Genomic DNA, 20,914 nt, shown 5'->3' on the forward strand with positions numbered 1-20,914 from the left:
AGTGCCATACCGTGACTCAACATGTCTACCAGTCAGCAGCATCAATCCCCTCAGAGAAATGAAAGTATCTCTGCCCCAACAGCGGAAAATACCCGCAGAGAAATGAGGAAGACCTGGAGAATAAAAATAAAATAGACTGGATGTACTGTAAAGTTGTATTAACAATGTTGTTTGCATTGGTTGATAATAATTAGAATATTTCTTACATGCTTGCATCCGTAAATACTTGTACACAAAACAATGATCTTTCTTATCTGATTCACATGACCTTGGAAGTGGAAATACAAGTGTTAAATGATCAGTCCACGTGAGGTGTTTTTCAACATGATTTTACCCGTAGCTTGAATTTACTGTGAGCAATCAATCACTCAGTTATTGCCATCAAAACACCATAACATCCCAGAAGGTGATTGGCTACCTGCAGCCAGTGAGACACAGCACTGCTCCTTTTCCCCTGTGGTTGGACTGAGGCGGTACGGAACGTCATCTATCTCCGAGGAAACTGGAGGAAGGGCGGGAAAACGGCCAACACCACACATCTGGACCGAACCCAAAGCCAAGAGGCGCACAAAGCTGGAGCCATTCTGGATAAAACTACAAGGAGAGAGAAAGACTGTATTAGTGCAACTAATGCCAGTTACCACTGCTCCTGTACAATATTACACTATGCATTAACCCAGCTGAAGGGATTGGAAAACAAAACAAGCTTCAAATAAACATACAAACTACTCAACACCCTGTATTTAGGCAAACCAGTGATCAAATAAATGTTTAAATTGTATCAATCAACCAATCAACCAACCTATTGTATGTGTGAGATTGGGACAGGGGGGGTGGCTCAGTTAATCATGTGAGGGAAATTAAGTTTCAGCTTCACCTAGCTGATGGCAGCTCAGATGGTCATGATAAGCACTTGGGGTGGGTGGGGGGGGGGGCTGTTAGGGGTTAAGACATGGACAGGTTGGGAGGCAAACCGGAGACCTTCTGATTACCAGATGGCCTCTCTACCTACTCAGTTATGGCCACCCCAGATGGTCAGGAATGTACAACCGTACCTGGACATGCGCTTGTACGTAGCATCCAGGGCAGTGGTGTAGGTTCCTACCAAGATGGCATCAAAGTAGCAGGGGATGAGGTAACGTGGGATGTGCTTCAGGTAGTCAAACATGGCCACCAACCACTGACCCACCTGCCATACAAACCAGCAAAGACAGAGAGACGTAATATTGAGAAAGCGGTATCCGTCAGAGAATCAAATTTGTATCAGTATCAGAAGTTAACTTTGACAGCAGTGTTATGACTGTAAGCCTCACCTGTGCCAGAGGTCCCTCTTTGTTTACCAGTCTGTTGGAGACGTACTCTATGAGCCAGTCGCCCTGCCTCAGGTTGGCACAGACAGGGTGTCCCAGGTCGTTGTTGGGACGAATGTCAGCCAGCACTGAAATCAGACCTGCACAAAGCCCCAGCAGAGCAACACCAGTAAACCAACAACCACAGCACGGCAAGTGAAGATAAAGTGTGTGGCTGCATACCTACACTGGCATACAGCGCTGTCTCTCAATGTGGGGTCTGGGGACCCCCCCCCAGTATCAGTATGGAGCCAGTGGTTACTGTCACTATTTCTATTCATAGATACTAGAGGCTAGTGATGCGCGGGTCGACCCGAAGCCCGCAGGTCCCGCGGGTTGAACCGCGGTGTGGGCGGACGGGTAATAGATTACGACGCAAGTATCGTGGGGTGGGAGACGCGGGTCAACCCACGGAAGAAAAAAACCCATCAAAACACACCTTATCTCTCTCTCGTGCACAAGACTTCTCTCTCTCTCTCCCTCCCTCTGTCCCTCTCTGTCTCTCTGGAAAGCAATTGAATGGACTTGCTTGTGTTTTTGTTTTTTTTGGCGGATTGCGGAACGGGCTGGGTTGTTGATTTATATTCAGTTTTGCGGGACGGGTTGGGGCGGGTTGGGCTCCAGTGCGGGTGGGTTATGAATAAACCTGACCCGCGCATCACTACTAGAGGCCAATTAAAGAGGTTCTGACACAGTGGTATCGATATTACTGTTATATATCATATAGCAGTTTCCCTCTTTTGAGCTGTTACCAGAAGCCCCTGAGATGGTGTGGCCTTAATGACGCAACTGGCATCAGAAATATACACTCCCTGAATTTGTGAATTTCCCATAGTAAATAGATGAAAGAAGTGAGAAACATTTCGGGTTTGTCAGAAGAGACTAATCTGGAGTGAAAAATAATAAGATGAAACACATCACAGATGAAAGTGGTCTCTTGGCAGGAGGTGTGTAGACATGGCCTCTGCTAAGGTACAGCAGGGGACTCCATGGTTGGTATGTGGGCAGCTATAGCGTTGCATTATGCTTTAGAGTGTAAATGAAAGTACCTTGCATTATGCTGTACAGTATAAATGAATGTACCTTGCAGTCCAGCGTATTTCAGAGTCTCCCATCCAGGAATACCGTAACATCCTCCTCCGTCTTCCTGTTCTTCAGAATCGCAACGAAACAGCAGAACGTTCAGATCTGCCAAAGTGAGCTTGGACATTAACCTGTATGTGAACGCACACACACGCACACGCACACGCACACACTTTTGCTTATGGAAACATTAATCCTTCAAACCTGGCCTTATTAATGCTACGCACCACCCTTTGAGCAATGCATGGAATTGAACCCCTACTGTACACTCACTGTGCTAGTGGTGTCTGGAGGGCTGGTGGTGTGTTTGGGTCGGGGGTGCTGCCTCTGCGGTACTTAGGGCTGAACTGAGTCAGGTAGTGCCTCAGAACACCCACCAACTGCTGGGCCTTAGGGTCCAAACTCACCCTGGGAGGACAGCACAGAGACACAGAGTGACAGTGACAGCAGAAGACACAGCGAAAGCAGACAGAGAGAAAGTTGGAGAAAGTCAGAGAGACAGGGGATAAAAAAGAGACAGTGAAGCAATGATGTGATATTTTCAGCTGTTTTTCTTTTTGTTTGTTTGTTTTTGTGGTCTGTGTGCATGCGGGTATTTCTGAGTGAGTGAGTGAGTGAGTGAGTGAGTGAGTGAGTGAGTGAGTGAGTGAGTGAGTGAGTGAGTGAGTGAGTGAGTGAGTGAGTGAGTGAGTGAGTGAGTGAGTGAGTGAGTGAGTGAGTGAGTGAGTGAGTGAGTGAGTGAGTGAGTGAGTGAGTGAGTGAGTGAGTGAGTGAGTGAGTGAGTGAGTGAGTGAGTGAGTGAGTGAGTGAGTGAGTGAGTGAGTGAGTGAGTGAGTGAGTGAGTGAGTGAGTGAGTGAGTGAGTGAGTGAGTGAGTGAGTGAGTGAGTGAGTGAGTGAGTGAGTGAGTGAGTGAGTGAGTGAGTGAGTGAGTGAGTGAGTGAGTGTGTGTGTGTGTGTGTGTGTGTGTGTGTGTGTGTGTGTGTGTGTGTGTGTGTGTGTGTGTGTGTGTGTGTGTGTGTGTGTGTGTGTGTGTGTGTGAGTGAGTGAGTGAGTGAGTGAGTGAGTGTGTGTGTGTGTGTGTGTGTGTGTGTGTGTGTGTGTGTGTGTGTGTGTGTGTGTGTGTGTGTGTGTGTGTGTGTGTGTGTGTGTGTGTGTGTGTGTGTGTGTGTGTGTGTGTGTGTGTGTGTGTGTGTGTGAAATACCTGAAGGCGATAACACTGCCAGGTGTGAGATTCTGGAAGACGATCTCCTGGACAAATTCTGATCGGCCTTTAGCGGTAACTCCAGCCTGCTTCACTACTTTACTATCCTGTAACTAAATACATTATTATTATTGTAAGAATATTGTTATTATTATTATTAGTAGTAGTAGTAGTAGTAGCAGCAATATTAATATGAATAATAATCATGTCCTTGACAAGGTTGTGAAACCTGAACTAACATCAACACCAACATTATCATCATCATTATCAATAATATCTTCATTATCATCATCATAACATTTACCGGTATGTGTTCTTTTATTTCCACAGTGTACTCTGGCATGCCATTGATGTAGTTGTCATCTTTCATAAAACTCCCGGCTTTCCTCTCCACGGTCCTCGCCTCCAACACCACTTCCTCTATCTTCCCTAGAGAGAGGGAGAGGGGTGGGGGAGAGAGGCAGAGGGAGAGATAGAGAATGCACAACAATGCAATCACTCTTTGGCCAACATGGGATGTGGTATTTCTACAGTAGGCCTGTCACAATTATTAGATAATCGCCTAATTGCAATTATTTTAGATAATCACAATTATTTTGCATAATTGTCATAATCAATGTTGAAAATTGTTCATACATTTTCAAACATAAAAAAAGAAATAGGGGAAATTGCAGATCACAATCTCACAGCGTGTCGCATCGCGACGTGTTGAGCTAGTAGATTTGCGCTATAATTCTGAAAGTATAAAATTATTAAATATGGCCTATTTTGTATATTGAAGTTACTTGTCTTATCTGCACTAGATTTGTTCTGCGCGGAACATTCCGGGCACGTGCACGGCCGCGCACGTTACAGGGAACGTTGGTGACAGCCCTAGGTATTTCCAGTGAAATGACATAAGCATAAGGTGCAAACAGTGTGTACTGTTCCTACCCGGTATGAACATGGGGGGTACACTGCTGGGGTACTGATGGTTCTTCCAGAAGGCCGTCCTACACACAGACACTACAGACTGGTGGGTGCTGGGACAGTGACGGGTCACCGCCACGATGTCTGCGTCCACCTGATCCACGTACACCTAGACAGTAAGTGACATCATATGAGGCTTAAATGAATTATCTTGCATGGGGTCCCTTGCACAAAATATTTTCAGATGGGGTCTGTGGCCAAATACATAATTTGGGGGTCCTTGACACGAAAAGGTATGAGAACAGCTGCTTTACTCTACTAAATATGTGTTGTTTAACTAAGATGTTCAGAAAACAACTACCTGCAGGAATCCCTGGGCAGCCAGTTCCTGGTGCAGTTGGTTGAGCGCCAGTTTACCAGCTATGATGCCACTCTGGGCGGCGACCTCAGCATGGGAAGTGGGGGTGGCTGAGGCGTTCCATTTAGGGTAGCAACGCTCCTCCTTCACAACAGAGATCTACACACACACACACACACACACACACACACACACACACACACACACACACACACACACACACACACACACACACACACACACACACACACACACACACACACACACACACACACACACACACACAGTATTTCATCACTGTCGAGTAGAAAAAAAATTCAGCACCATAATTTAATCTTCCCTACTTTGTATCATGACAGCGTTGCGCAAACGTAGCCAAGATAGCAAATCTAAAAGCTCACAACGCGTTGCATTGTGACGTGTTGTAAACTTGTAGATCTGCTATTTTTGCTATTTTTCAACATTTTTGAAAAATATATTTCAAATGTTTGAAAACATTTTGTGTGTTTTACAAATACTCAACCTATGGAAAATATTCACAAAAGCTTGTGACTAAATAATAACTACGTTGGATCAATTGCAACACAGGTAATTTTTTTTCCATTTCCCGGAAAGTAACCGTTTTGGACATTCAAGGTTTCTGCACGACAGCGAGCATTTTTATTTACGTATGACTATAAGTAGTTGCGCAATGTGTGTCTGTGTTACCTGATGTGGCACCAGTTCATCATATCCTCTAGTGGAGCCAGTAGCACAGCAGGCCATAGAGACTACAGCTGAACTGGGCAGAGAGTCTAAAGCAGAGCGCAGCTGGAACACAAAAAGAAACCTGATCAGAAAAGCCTTTCCATTCATTAGAGCTGCAACAGTTAATTGAACTAATCAATTTAATCGATTATTTAAAAAAAAAACTTCAATAATTATTACAAAACTTTATCGATAAATAATTAATCCCTAATTCTGGGCATGTCGATATGGGTGAAAAGCGTAATATTTTTTTAAAATACAAAAATAGTTCAAATAACTGATCTTAAGATCGGCCATTTTAACTATTATTGCATGGCACATTGTCTGAGGAAGTATAAAACAATGCTTGTGGTAATTGTAAGTGTTTAATCGATACGTTGATATATTAAGAAAAAAAGAAAGAAAAAAACACGCTTCTTGATTATTCAATTAATCTAAAAAGTAAGATAGAATAATCTCTGTAATCGTTTTTATCGTGTTTATTAGTTGTTTAATAGTTGTGTGGCCCTCTATTAATTTATTTGTATATTTTTCCTTATAGTATTATAGTATATGATTTATGCCGTATAAACAGTATCTACTAAAATTTTTACTTGCACATCTACTGAGTAGCCATTGTAATTCCTCCACCTGTATGGGACACTCGTTGTCATGGGTTACGTCCAGGAACATGGCGTGGGCGATGGAGGGTATCAGGGGGCGGAGACTGGGCTGAACGAAGGCTCCCACTGGCTCCCCTCCATAGCGGTACACCAGTCGGCCCTCTTCATGGCTGTCACCAGCTGACATGGCCTCTGGAACATGATGGAAGACGGTAGAGGGAGGGAGGGAGAGACACAGACATACCGTACACAGAATGAGAGATAGATAGACATAGACAGACAGACAGAGAAATATTTGAAGCGCGATTTCGTTTTTTACTTTAAAAGAACGTTAGTAGAAATATGTAACCCAACAAACAGGACCAAACAAAAACCAAACACCAGAAAATGCAGCATGTCTGTAATGTATGTGTATGATGATGCATGGAGAGCCAGGTGAGCAGTGGCTCACACTGCAACAAGCAGCCCTTCCTCAAACCCTCTACCTGCCCCTACATAGACTACAACTATTCTCCTACCAATGAAATTGCCCAATGGTAACAACCCCCCCCCCCAGCCCCCACCTCTCTCTGTGCAGTTTATATACATATAAAAGGTCAAAGTTCACCTCAAACTATCCTTGTTGGATTGTGTAATTAAGGACTTTCAGAGAAATGTGACAATATGGAGATATGTCGGATACTGCCCTGCTGCAATGTATGTACGTTGGGCGTGTGTGTGTGTGTGTGTGTGTGTGTGTGTGTGTGTGTGTGTGTGTGTGTGTGTGTGTGTGTGTGTGTGTGTGTGTGTGTGTACCTCGTATTAGGGATGAAATCCCTAGTTTGTTAACAAAGATGTTATCCAACTCTTCGCTGCCAGTGAACAGTTCAGCCACCACATACAGGTTAGGACGGATGGCCCTCGCCACGCTCAGCATATACTACCCAACCACAACAGAGCAGCAGCAGAACGACATGCAACACATCAACATGCCAACGTAGTTTGAAAGATGGAAAGGAAAAGAAAGAATATGGGAAATGGAAGGAATGAAGGCATACAGGAAGTTGGAGAGGAGTGGAGGAAAAAAAAGAAAAGGGAGGGAGGGAGTAGAGGAGAGAAAGAAAGAAAGGGGGGGGGGGTGGTGATAATGGTCCCCACAACATGCAATCATACCATCCATGGGCAGAGAGGCACGGGTATACAGATAGGAGGGACGGAGGGAAATAAAGAAAGAAAGAAAGAAAGAAAGAAAGAAAGAAGAGGGGATGCGATTGATGCAAAACAATGCAGTGAGAACAGAAAGGAGAGGCAAAAACAGAGAGACGCGGCATTAGTTTATGTGCAAATGTACATGTGTCCATGCATATATGTGCATGTACCTCGTATAAGGCTGGTAATTCCCAGGCGGTTAACAAATACATTGTCAATGAGCTCACTGCCTGTAAACAGTTCTGCTATCACATACAGGTTGGGCCTGACCACTCTGGCTGCGTCTAGCATGGCCTGGACAGACAGAAATGACCATCACACAAAGACAGGGGGAGAAAATCACACTTGCATTACGAGAGCTTGAGTCTGAACACTATTCGTTTGGCATGAAGGCATACAGTAGATAACATAGCAATACATCTGTGCAACGGAGCTGTGCAGTGTTCTTTCTGTTTAGTTACTGGCCCAGTACCTCTACTTATTTTTGTATGTGTTTTTCTACTTGATTGGCATGATGGTATACCAGTGCAGCATATTCTATTCTGTAACCTGTTCATTTGCACATTGTACCTGCTCTACAATTTACAATTTAGCAGACACTCTTTTTCAGAGCAACTTGCAAGTGCAAGATCAGAGTAAATGGCACCTAGTCACCCCTAACTGACTAGAACCCTAGTCAACAAACAACAGGGTCAACGGTGACGCAAAGAAAAACAATTAAGTGTTACAAAGGATATCAGGTAAAATCAAGCCTAGCATCTGTCTAAACAACATGCTATCTGCATAACAATCTTAGCATTTGTGGTTAAGCAAACAGTATGTCTATCTAAATAACATAGTAGTGTCTGAAGAGGTGAGTTTTCAGACTGCGGAGGAAAATGTGGAGTGAGTCTGCAGTCCTGATTGGGGGTGGGGGAGATCATTCCACAGCTTGGGAGCCAGGAGGAAGAAGAGTCTAGGCTACTGCAGACATCCTGTGTTAGCTGGTCAACAGTAAGTGTGCGGGAAGAGGTGTAGGGGTGGTCGAGCTCTACTCTGGCCTGTTCTTTACATGTTGTTTCTGCTACTGTATTTATTTGACATCCATACAACAAATCTCTCTATTGTAAATTCTGCCATCATCACCATAGCATACTTCAGACCAGTAGGTCAGTGTGCGACTTATTGCATAGCCTATTTAGGCTATGTGTCTATACCATTGGCTCTCAAAGTGGGGTCCGGGGACCCCCAGGGGTCCTTGAGGGAGTTCCAGGGGGTCCCCAGCTAAATGATAGATTAGGCACCAAATGGACCCTTATGGGTCTGTAACTCTGAGAGTGTACAAATGGAACCAAATGGACCCTAACAGGTTTTTCAGAGTTAAATTGACATAGATTTTACAATATAAATTGCGGTCCAAGTGATAGAAATGCCATTAAATGGGGGTCTGTAGCCCTAATGCAAGTCAAACTGGGGGTCCTCTAAATTAAAATGGTTGAGAATCACTGCTAGAGCTTCTCTTATGGGGGTCTTCTCTTATGGGGTCCCTGGCATATCTTTTGAAATGGGGGTCCGCGGGCTAATAAGTGTCAATTTCGGGGTCCTTGACATGAAAAAGTTATACAATATTATGTCATTCACTAACTCTGCAAGGGTATTTGCTAAATCATGCAGTAACTCAGCAAGTTGAGCCATTGTGCTCAATGACCATCAATTGCAAAATATATATTACAAAGTCCTGTTCTTCCTCAATGTTGAGGTGTGAGTCCACTGTGTCCACTGTCTAATGAGTGGCCAACTGTCTGAATATGTTCTGCAACGTCCTCTTGCACAAATATCCTTTGGTAGTATGTGTACATCATTTAAGTGTTTCTAGTTGGGTTGTCACTTCACAGAGTTATGACACAAACAATCTGTAAGAAATCTTGTAAGAAATTGTTTGTGGCCTGGGGAAGAAGACACTGTATATAACCTCACTGTATGGTGTTGAAGAGAAGATAACACGCAACCACACAAAGGTAGCTAAATGAAGCTAATCACAGCCTGGTACCTCAGCCACATGTAGAGGCGTGGAGTGACAGTTATCCAGTCTGACTCCGTGGAAATATTTAGCTGTAATCTCAGTGTATTTCTGCATGTGGGCCCACAGGTAGGGGCAATCCTCAGGACCGTTTCCATAGCGAAGTTTGACACTATCCCCCCAGCAGATCAGCTCCCGGCGCAGGTAGACGTTGGACCCTGTAGAGACGGCAAGACATCAACACTGGCCTGGGCTCACATTACCTCAGTCACTTTAATATGGAAGGACGTCACTGCACTGATGGAGACACTGTACTGAGAGTGCTCTTAAAGTTTATAGGCGATTACTAGATTTATTTAGATTTAGACTTAGATATGCTACTATACATTATTGTTTTATATAATGTTTACTAAATGCAGCTCATTGCAAAACAGAAATTTACTCTCACTTACAGATAAGTTGGATACGTTTTTACTGTAATTTGTACATTAGCTGTAATGGATTAAAGATGCTGGGTGTTAAAACCAGATTGCTGTAATCCATACGTTCTGTTTTAATTGTTTAACTAATGTAGTAATTTGCCCTCCCTTTTGTTGACTTATTTTATTCCTTTGCTTTGTTTACCAGGCTCTGCAAAGTTGCGCAGCGGGTCGTCACACATCACCCAACCGTTGTGGGCCAAGAAGTGACATATCATGTCTGGCTTGTCCAATAGGAGCATCTCCTCTGCCAGAGTCATCTCCTTAAATGGGAAGGTGAAATACCTAGAATGGAACAGGTGAACAGACACATAAACCCAGGTGAGGATTTCAATGAGGAATTCCACCCATTTCCATGAGCTTTCATCACCTTCACCATTCCTCTCTCTTCACTCTATCTCTAAACTCCTATCCCATCTCTACCCCTTTTCCTTCCCTCTCTACCCATACCTATGCTTTATTCACTGGCTCTGTCTAACTCTCACATAAAAGATGATCTATCCATCCATCCATGCTGCCTGTTCAAAGGCCCAGTTTGTGTGCACATTCTCCTCGCCCAACCCCTCCATCTCGGTCTCTAGAATCTAGAAGGGTTTTCCTGCTCATAGGTCCTAATTCCTGCCTTAGTTCCATGAAGCCATCTATCCATCGGTTTCCACATATTATATTACCTGGTAACCAGAGGATTTGTCCTGCTAACAGGCCCCAATTTTGGACCATGGTCAGCCAGACGTTCATACACTATATTTCCCCAGATGCAGCTGATGGCCTAGGGAGACAGAAGTGAGAGGACGTTGTCTGGTAAATATGGATGGCCAAATTCATGTTGACTGAATACTATATGAATCAAGTTCTCTTTAGCAAGACAAGGCAATTCATTGATGAAAGTACAAGGTATGGGGAATAGCAGTGACGGTCATTTTGTGGTGCCACAGATCGAAAGCCCATTAATTTTTCCCATAGAGATTTCAGAAAATATTTATATTCATTATTTTAAGCCTGGAACCAAGCCATCCAGGCTCCTGGTGAATCATGACCATAAAACATTTGATTCTGTGTCAAAACATATTTGAAAACCACAAAACAAAGGGTATTTATCAAATATAGTACATCATAAAATTAAATATTCAAATATCTTTTGACACAGAATCAAATGTTTTATGGTCATGATTTACCAGGAGCCTGGGTGGCTTGGTTCCCTATGGACCACAATATTGTCATCAGCTACACACAACAAAACAAAGAATTGTGAAACATAAAACAATATTAAAATAAGACATTCACTAATGGCTAGTTAATTAAAGACAGTTCAGTCAGATAACTCACTAATGGATTGAACCAATATTATTTTGCAGAATGTAAATACAAATGTGAATATAATATTTTATCTTGGCTTATCTCCCTGCTGAGCAAATTAGACAACCATCATTAACCATTAAGAGCAGGGGGAGAAGATACACAATAACAACCCCCCATGGGGAACAGAACTAATAGCAGAGCCCACTGGTGGTGCTGGGGTGGTGGTGGGAGCAAACAGGCTCATACCAACAGTAAAGGGACACTGACAGGAAGAACAGAGACAGAGGTGAGCTGAATTAACCCGCCAAATTGGTCGGCTGATTGCCACGTCAGCGTATGACGTATGGGTCTTGCATAACACTGTTGTAATAACACATCTGTATACACCCACATAGTAATGCGCATTTGTGGCACCTCTCGAGTGTATCTGCCTGAACAAGTATCGCAAGCTATGCATCGTCTAAAAACAATGAACACACACATTACACATTCCCTACAATATTACCTGTTCCTGGTGCTGGTGCACAATGTGGTACTGTTCTCCATTCATTTCATTCAGTCTCCCTCTCAGCCAACCACAGACCTCCTCTAGATGAGCGGGGGAAGCGCTATAGACAGAGGTGAAACAATCCATTTACATATATAGGCAGGGGTCATCGCCATGCTGGCTTGTGGTGGACATTTTGGTCAAAATTAAATTTTACCATGGATAATATTACCAGAAACACATAAAGAGCTATAGTCTTAAATGACCTTTACAGGTCTGTAACTCTGAGAGTGCACAAATGGAACCAAATGGACCTACCATTTGTATCCATTTGTGTACTCTCAGAGTTATGGGGGTCCTTAAAAACAAAACGTTAAGAGAACCACTGTACTTGTGGACTCCTAATGTGCCTTAGTGTCATAGTAAATCAGTGTCATAAATATTCTGAAGAAAACCTGGATACTGACATTAAGTAATTGGGTCTTATAATCAAAATGACAACATTATAATAAAACAAATTATAACAATTTTGCTCTGGACAAGGCCAAGTCTTGCCACGGACACATGTCCGTGTACGGACACATTGATGACCCCTGTATATAGGTACTCTGTTATTGACACAAGGTGAGGGGTTCATAAATACAATAGAGTTATACTGAATGATCACTGAAATCCATTGCTGCTGGGTCTGAGAAAGCACTTTAAAGTGAGCCTGTCAGACCATCAAGATTCAGTATGGAGAATTATTATTTTTGAGCTTTTAACAGTTTTGTGGCTTCATCGTCCTGTGTATGTTATAAAGTTAAGTGAACAGCCAGTGAGCAGTTATCAGCAAAGTTTTCCATTTATTTAAAAGAAACACTTCATTCAGTGTAACATCAGTGCCATTCTTCAAGTTTCCGGTCTTGAATTAACACACATTCAGCATTCCTAAATGTTTTGTTGAGGACACTATCCTTTTTATCTGAGAGTTTAAACACAAAAGTTTAAGCACAGAAGAACCATTTCAACTCAACGTGATTTTCTAGGAAATGTGGATGCATTTTTTTTTGGACATTATGGTAGTGTTTCTTGAATTTGCGAGAAATTATCAAATAAATACCCATCTGCTCTTAAAAACTGGTGACGTGACTTTGAACCTGACCTCTGAGGTTTGAAGGTCTCCAGAGCAGAGTCCATGTCCACTGTGTTACCAAGACGATGGTAACCAGGGTCCGGAATGATCCTCACGCCATATTTCCCTTGTGTCTTATTATAATCTGCCTTGGTGCCTTATATCACAAAGACACACACACACACACACACACACACACACACACACACACACACACACACACACACACACACACACACACACACACACACACACACAGTTTTTTTTCCTAATATATGTTAGAATAATATATGTTCATGAGCAGCAGGTTTCTGAACTGTTCTTTTAGTTGTAACAAATAGTACAGATAGACATTATTTTAAAGCTGGATTATTAACTATTCCATTCCTTAAGGTTGTTACACACCGGGGCGATTTTTTCGTGCGAATAGTGCGTTTTTTTTAAAAAACCTTATAAAGTCAATGGCTCCGTACATGGAGCGAAAAAGCGAAAAAGCGAAGCGAAAAAGCGTCTTTTAATTATTCGGAACGAGTCCGAATTTTGCGTATATTCGCTATACTCGCCGGTATGTAAGGACCTTTAGCCTAGTCGCTAACTTGAAATTACTCTTGAAGCCTGATTAATACTTATGCCAAAAATAGCCGATGCACAAGCTCGCAACGTGTTTTGCTGCAGCCCGTTGTCAGCGCTGTGCACGTGTCACCGTGCACAACAGAGTATAACTCAAGTTTTGGGATTACATGGGATCACTTCAATATAAGGACTGATCCACTAATCATGTTCAGGAGCTTGAAATGTACAAACCATTGGAGACCAGGTTTCTGAACTGGTTCACGGCTTTCTCCACATTGACCTGGAAGAACTCCCACAGTTTGATCTGAGGGAATAGGTCCTGCCACATAACATTGCGGAGAGCCTGATAGAAAAACAGACAGACACACACACAGACAGACAGGTAAACAGTGAGAAAGAGTGTGAGAGTGTGTGTGTGTGTGTGTGTGTGTTCCATCTCTATGTAACTGATGACATTCAAAGCACATTAAAAGCGGGACTGTTCATGACTGTTAACATTGTTTTTTTTAATTAATTATTTCCTGTCTGCTAAAATGGGTTCTCTCATTTTGTTAACATGCTGCATTGGACTTGTTATTACATAATCTGCATAGTGTAGCGGACACTGGTCTTCCATTACGTGAAATTCGGTATATACAGTTTACTTTAATGCTTTAATCAGAAAACAACTAAACTAAATTGAAACTAAGATGTGTTTGTACATCATATTTTTATGAATATTGCACACATGTCCACAGTAATATAATTAAGAAAACCTAAAAGATAAATATGGGTTGTTATGGGCAGCCCCTGACCAGTTGAATGCATGTATTCACTAGATAATCAAACTAATCGTGAGCGGTCTCACATTCAGATGACTCTCATTGGTGATGTTAACAGGCAGTCCTTTGTCAGTGTAGCGTCCGTCTGCTACTCTTGTGGTCAGATGCCATATAGCTCTGTCTAGGACCCAGGCTGGGCGCAGGTGAGGAGAGTTCACCAGGTTGTAGCCGCACTCTGGATGTTCTTTAACCCACGGACTGTTAGCCGCTGCAGACAGAGAGATGGAGAGAGAGGTACACTGTAAAATCCTGAGTGTTTATTTAACTTTGAGAGTTACATATGGAAGCATATGGACAACTGATGTATCTAGCTTTTGAATATATTGGTCTCTACATGCCAAGTTTGAGGTTCTTTCCTCTGGTGTAGAGTAGATTACACAGTTAACTGACAAAATCTCAAGCCATCATATTCACATTGATGTGAGGTGGTGTTAAATTCATTGGTTGAGTCTAACATACTGTTTGCAAGTCTTGACATTTCATTAGTTCACTGTGTTCTCACCAATGCCATATTATGAATAATAAAACAATAGCCAAACATCATAATGCCACAAAAAGAAGAAACACCTATTTCAATTCAAGATTTTGTTGAGGAGACTTTATTAAAAGCATTCTAAACAGATGCATTGCAGGTGATGTAAATACTGTACGTTACATTACGTCTATACAATGTCTGTACAGAATATGGAGGAATTTAATGACCTTTGCAAACAAAAGGTGTCACGTAAAATACTAATTCTAAATATTTAGAATTAAGGATGTCAAATCATCTTTTCAATCATTGCTAAACAAAAGACAAGTGCCTCAGGGGAAGGAAGTGTGTGACAGGAAACATCGTCAGTCTCCTGGCTCATTGCTCCATCCTACTGTTTAGTTTGCCCCAGACCAACTACTAAACACACGTTTCAGTTAGCCAGGTTGCTAATAAGCCAGTCAGTCAGCCAGCCAGCTGGTCATTTAAAGGAATTTAAATCGTAATAAGTCTGCCAATGCTCTATGCATCACCAAAGCAGAAACTGAACACAACACAGATTATCAGTTTGGTGATAAACTACAGCCATTCTCCCCTCTGCCAGTAGGGTGAATGGCCTTCTCAAGAACCAAGCCTTTGCAGTTAAAGGTACTATAGGATCAGACAGCTAAGAAATTGTATTTTCTTCTCACCCAGTAATATCATGTAATCAAATGTTTTTTTTAATCAACCAACACAGTTAATGTCACAAATTGACATAAACATCCACACATTCAATAGTAAAGGACTCCTTAATCATCCAAGTTATTAATCTATCAGCTTTTCAACTTTTTCAAAGACACACAGATATCCTGTGTCAGCAAATCAGAACTTAGTCCAGTCAGTCCACCATTTGGCCGGCCAGTCACCCAGTCATTAAAGTAACCTTTAGATCAGGTTCATCTGACCATTTGACCTTCTCTGGGAGCTGGAGGGAGGTGGGGGTGGAGGGATCTAGGGCAACACAGAGTTGGGCGAGGGTCACAATTACAGACCATCATGGAGAATACTTGAAGGTACAGGTTAGTGATGTGGTAATTAAGCATGATTCGGAAATGGTGTCTTTTATACATTCATGCCCAATAGAGAGGGTGTATTGTAATCGCCCCAGTCTGTTTGCTTGTTGGTCTGTCACAGCGATTACTCTAACAGTTTTACTCCGATTTGGATCACTCTTATCAGATGAGGTTGATTTCAGGAACTAGCTGTTCTTGTAATAGCTTCTAGTATATTATCCTGGGAGGTAGGGCTGTGTAGGACACAATGCTCATGATGCTAATTGTGTTGAAAAGTTCCCTCTGAACAAACGGTATGCTGCTCTCCCTGTGAATTCAGTGTTCTCTGCCGTTTCTCCAGTTTCAGCTGAGCAGTGGCACTGCACTGACCTCTGGAATTCAATAAACCCAGCGCTGAATGCATGGATGGCGTGAGTCTCTCCCTGGTTTGAATATGGTAAAAACTTCACAATACATTATGTGTGTGTGGCTGTGCGCGTTTGTGGGTGTGCGTGTGTGTGACTAGCTTTCTCAGTCAAAGTGATGCATTATTCTAAGTTGTATACAACAGACATCTAAGGTATGATAAACTGCAGGCATTGAAAAAAGAACAAGAAAGAAGTAAGAATAAGACTGTTTCTGTTCAGTCTCTGTAGTAACAGGCCATCATCAACATGCTGACCTGTTATTTATTATTTATTAGATATTTCAATCTTTTGTAATGAAAAGGCCATCAAAATGTGTGTGCGTGCATTTAAGAGCCTTGCACCATTTCAGACAACTAATTAAACACTTGGCAAGTTGGAGGATAGCCCTCCCGTTGCTATGACTTCTAGGAGAGTAGCCAGAAACACGGCTAATATGGCCTGTTGTTGCTTCTGTATCAAGCACTAGTCAAAAGGAACTTCAGTAGTACAATTCTTACGTACAAGTACGGTAAGTACCTCATATCCTGGGCTAAATTTACATAGCACCTATATTTCTCTGTGGTTTAAATGTGGGTTCATGTGGATTCATGTTTAATAAGCTAATGTTGGATGACATTAGAGCTAAGGCATGCATAAAAGGTACTTACCAGTGTGATTGTACACCACATCAGTGATAGACAATATGTTCCATTCTTTCTTCATCATTTCCGTCACTGCCCCAACATCGGCCCAACTGTAGCTCTTCCCCTCTGGGCTGAACTCTGGGTTAAAGGTCAGCTGGTCAGCCAATGAGTAGCAGGATCTGGACTCTCCCAGGGTCTGCAGGGGGGTGAAATGAATCATGTTGTAACCTGTAAAGTAGATGGAGAAAGAGAGACATCAACCGGAAGAATGGATGGACCGACGGACGGACGGACGGACAGACACACCTTGTAATTTAGACCACAGTTTTCAAAATGGGGACTGATGTACAAGTTCACAACGTGTCGTGATACGACGCATTGTGAGCTTGCAGATCGGGTATTTTTGCTTGCTTTTGTTTCTTAGTTTTTAAGCTATCTCGTAATAGGAGGGCCTATTTGCAGGTCCTTGGCATGGAAAAGATTGAAAACGCCTGATTTAGACCAGTAAGCAGGATCTAATGACTGACACTTTACACTAGAGAGTCTATGTAAAATGACTGCATAGTGCATACAATAGGCTCCCACGCCTCCCGGGTGAGATTCCTTTGACTCAAACTCTCGGTTATACCATAACCCTGGCCTGAAGCATCTTTGAAGAATCTCCCTGGGCGGTCCCAGGTGTGGTGCATGTGTCCTGCGTAGCTTTGTGTTGTTGTGTTTTTAAACGATTTGGGGAATCGCTGCAGTCCTTTACAACAGTCAAATGCCCACTTCCAGGGGTAGTAACAATCTTTTGCATTGGACCCTGTAGTACCTGGCTTTGGATGTGATTGGATAACCATAGATGAATTTGAGCTGTACAGTAAGCCCAAATATTTTCAGGAAAATGCCTAATGTTTTAAACTCCATAAGCAGTATTATTAACATGAACTCAACTCAGATCAGCTCTGCCTCGTTTACAATGCTACAATGGTTGTATTATCAATAGAAATATTGGGAATTATGTTTTCAAAAGCCTTGTAGCAGTCGTGCCTGCCTTGGGAATGTGTACAGTAAAGTAGCAACCAACAAAGTAAACCAGGGTGCAGGCTCCAAAATGAAAACTTTTAGTTTCGGTAGTGAGTGACTCTGCTCTCCTTTTAGAGGCCCCCTCTCCTTTATTTGAATAGCATTGGTGGACCAATGAAAACACTCACTGAGTCAATAATGCTGGCTTATTGGATAAAAACATACTGTACACACACCCATGAGTAATCAGATGATTGCCACTCGAGGGCAAGGTGAGGGCTAACATTAATGTAAACATCGGCTGGCTGCCATGTTGACCCACTAAACTCAGGTGACCTCTGGCCCTGATTTTGTCTCATCTCGTTCTGTCTCACTCTGTCTCCTGTTCACACAGGCTGTTGAGAAAGAGAAGTAGGCCGGCCGACCCACTCACAATTAAACAAGCATCAAAATTATAGTTCAGTCAGTGACTGTTTGAAAAGCAGATAATTGCTGTGCATTTAACACATTTTAGATGTTAGTTTATGCAGATTAAGTCATGATTAATGGAACAGTGGCCTGTCCTTTAAGGCCTGATTTATACTCGTTTACACTTACTAAGACCCTGTGCTTAATTATTTATCATTTAAGCCAATATATGACATGGGTTTAATAAATAACATTAAAAACAATGTATATTATCATCAAAAACATAGTCTTATCAACTATTTAGCCTTACCCACAATGTGGTAAGTAATGGTATGGACGTGCTGGCTGTGAACTATCATTTGTTTAAAATGTCATGACAAAAAAACATAAAAACGTTTCTACAGATCATGGACCATCTTCTTTTTCCATCTTGTGCACAAACAGAATCACCCACATCAACCACTTGGCACCACATACAAAATCATAGTGCCCAGATGTTAACAAATCCTTTCACATTGAACACGAAGCAAAGAAAATAAGGCCACGTGCATTACTGTACGAAAGGCATTGAGGAAAGTGCCTCTCTCCGTCTGTCTGTCTGTCTGTCTGTCTGTCTGTCTGTCTGTCTGTCTGTCTGTCTGTCTGTCTGTCTTTCTCAACCTTACCTGACTCCTTGGTGACTCTCAGTCTGCCGGGCCAATCGTCCAGGTGTCCTAGACATTTGGACAAGTAAGTCTGGATAGTGATACAGTCTAGGGGGACGGCTTGGTCCTCTGCTCCAACACGCAGCACAGGGTCAACTACGATGTAGCCACCTCCTGATCGCTTTGTGTCTCTGTGGAGGAAAGATGACATCATTCATATGCATTACCATTATTATATTTAACTGTATCCCCTTCCTTGTTCAGGGCAAGGGTTAATTTGTGAGACCAAAACACTTATACTTTCCAAACAAACAAAACAAATGAAAGAGCAATGCAAAAAGCATAACATTTCACGTATAGCCCTTATATGAGGTATAGACAAATAGTTGTGTAATGTTACATCCTTCTATGTTATGTTATGTTATGAACATAGAATCCCTATTCTGGGGGCAAACATTTGGTGAAAATAGCTGATCTACAAGCTCACAATGTGATGTGTTGTTTGAGTGAAAATACTCTCCTTGCTATTATATTATTAGTGTTGGCTACATTACAAGTATGTAGTTCTGTATGTTTGTTTACAGTAGTCAGATGTTTTTGTTTCTACTGGACCAGTGTCGAAACCATCATTAGTAGGAGCTGGATGTAATCTAATTAGTGCTTCATAATCAGGTTAGTAACAGAAATTTGCATGCAAACTGGTAGTCATTCAAGACTGACAATCCAGTCCAGTAAGAGATCCAGCTCTATAGAGATTCTTATAATGGTGGAGCAATATGCCTTAGTGATTAAAGATGAGAGTTACAAGTATGATGCCCACAGCGGTCAAGTGCCCTGTCCAAGTATGAACACGTCACATACATACTCACTTGTTGTTTTAAGTTCATCATTAGTTAAATGCCTGAATGGGGTAACTTAGAAACTTGTATATATTATCATGTATCATGTACATGTACATTATACAATCATAATAGTCTTACCCATATCCAAAGTAGAACTGGTAGGACCCAGCTATCTTGAGGTCCAGAAAGCAGAACTTATCAGAGTCATCCTCTCGTCCTGTGGGGTTATTCCACTCCAGAACGCGGAAGGTGTTACGCTTAAACTGCTCCCCAGTGGCCGGATAGTTGGTGTGCACCAAAACCTTCTTCCCTTGGAGACTAGGACCCAGGCGGAACTGAAGCTCAAAAGCTGTGGATAAACAGACACATTTGAATCATATTCCTACAAAAGAGTCACTATAATAAAGTTCCCTTTTTCCCTTGAGTCACACTTTATTTGAGTTAAGTAATTCGCGTAATTAATGACGAATGAATTAACTCATACATTAATCCATCATGAATTTATCATGAGCTCATCATTAATTCCTGATCCTCACCATGAACTAATGGCGAACTTAACCAAGTGTAATATGTCATTAGTTAAAGGTGGGGTAAGTGATATTTTTGTTGAAATAAGTGTTAAGTAGCTCTATATTCTGATAGTACTGATAGAGTGTTTGTTCAGTAACAGGAGTCTCCCGGTCTCTCCTGCTCTTTAGTAAACAGATAATGCATTTTCATGTCGGGATTCCTATTTTATCCAATCAGGAGAGAGAACTTACACAGAATACAGATTAAACAAGGGAAATCGGACTTTGAATTTGACCTCTTTATTGATAATAAGCATAATGTGAGTTTACATACTGTACATTGTCACAGCATTATCAAAAGGATAAATGGAAGTGATGGCACTAAGAAATTAGCAGACAAAATTGTAACTGGAACACTATAACATTGAAGCTGATAAATGGGTGCTCTTTCCTGACTGGCTGAAAACTTTCAAACCACCTGAAAATGTATTTTCTGTTTATTAAAGAGCTGGAGAGACAGGGAGACTGAACAAACACTCTATATAACAATGATTACTATCAGAATATAGTGCTCAAAATAATTAGTTTTGTTTTAACCAACACATATCACTTACCCAACCTTTAAGAACGTTATTCCACAGTTCCACTTCTATGCCCAAGATGAGTGTTCATAGATGGGTAGGAATAGCGAGGAGGGTCGGTCTCTGAACGACCACCAGAGACCGACCCTCCTCG

At 42.0% G+C, this 20,914-nt stretch overlaps 1 protein-coding gene across 2 annotated transcripts in view; it reads right to left on the minus strand.

The window, feature by feature from the left end:
• The window catches only part of LOC311044777 (glycogen debranching enzyme-like), a 34,885-nt gene that overhangs the window by 9,517 nt on the left and 4,454 nt on the right, over positions 1 to 20,914 (minus strand). The window contains exons 3-25 of one of the 2 annotated variants that reach the window (XM_084056561.1): positions 19,809 to 20,019; positions 18,850 to 19,019; positions 16,793 to 16,996; positions 14,238 to 14,419; positions 13,622 to 13,733; positions 12,848 to 12,974; positions 11,722 to 11,824; positions 10,589 to 10,686; positions 10,063 to 10,202; positions 9,469 to 9,656; positions 7,047 to 7,170; positions 6,280 to 6,443; positions 5,611 to 5,712; positions 4,906 to 5,061; positions 4,569 to 4,713; positions 3,940 to 4,064; positions 3,636 to 3,748; positions 2,706 to 2,840; positions 2,433 to 2,563; positions 1,314 to 1,450; positions 1,056 to 1,189; positions 419 to 594; positions 11 to 113 (exon numbers count right to left, since the gene is read on the minus strand). In XM_084056561.1, the coding sequence (XP_083912687.1) occupies positions 11 to 113; positions 419 to 594; positions 1,056 to 1,189; positions 1,314 to 1,450; positions 2,433 to 2,563; positions 2,706 to 2,840; positions 3,636 to 3,748; positions 3,940 to 4,064; positions 4,569 to 4,713; positions 4,906 to 5,061; positions 5,611 to 5,712; positions 6,280 to 6,443; positions 7,047 to 7,170; positions 9,469 to 9,656; positions 10,063 to 10,202; positions 10,589 to 10,686; positions 11,722 to 11,824; positions 12,848 to 12,974; positions 13,622 to 13,733; positions 14,238 to 14,419; positions 16,793 to 16,996; positions 18,850 to 19,019; positions 19,809 to 20,019 (3,280 nt within the window). Of the gene's footprint in view, positions 1 to 10; positions 114 to 418; positions 595 to 1,055; positions 1,190 to 1,313; positions 1,451 to 2,432; positions 2,564 to 2,705; positions 2,841 to 3,635; positions 3,749 to 3,939; positions 4,065 to 4,568; positions 4,714 to 4,905; positions 5,062 to 5,610; positions 5,713 to 6,279; positions 6,444 to 7,046; positions 7,171 to 7,609; positions 7,734 to 9,468; positions 9,657 to 10,062; positions 10,203 to 10,588; positions 10,687 to 11,721; positions 11,825 to 12,847; positions 12,975 to 13,621; positions 13,734 to 14,237; positions 14,420 to 16,792; positions 16,997 to 18,849; positions 19,020 to 19,808; positions 20,020 to 20,914 lie in introns of both variants that reach the window. The other variant, XM_084056562.1, reaches the window with a different exon arrangement.

This window comes from Gymnoscopelus microlampas (assembly GCF_963454915.1).
Source record: "Gymnoscopelus microlampas genome assembly, chromosome: 5".
Taxonomy (NCBI): Eukaryota; Metazoa; Chordata; class Actinopteri; order Myctophiformes; family Myctophidae; genus Gymnoscopelus; species Gymnoscopelus microlampas.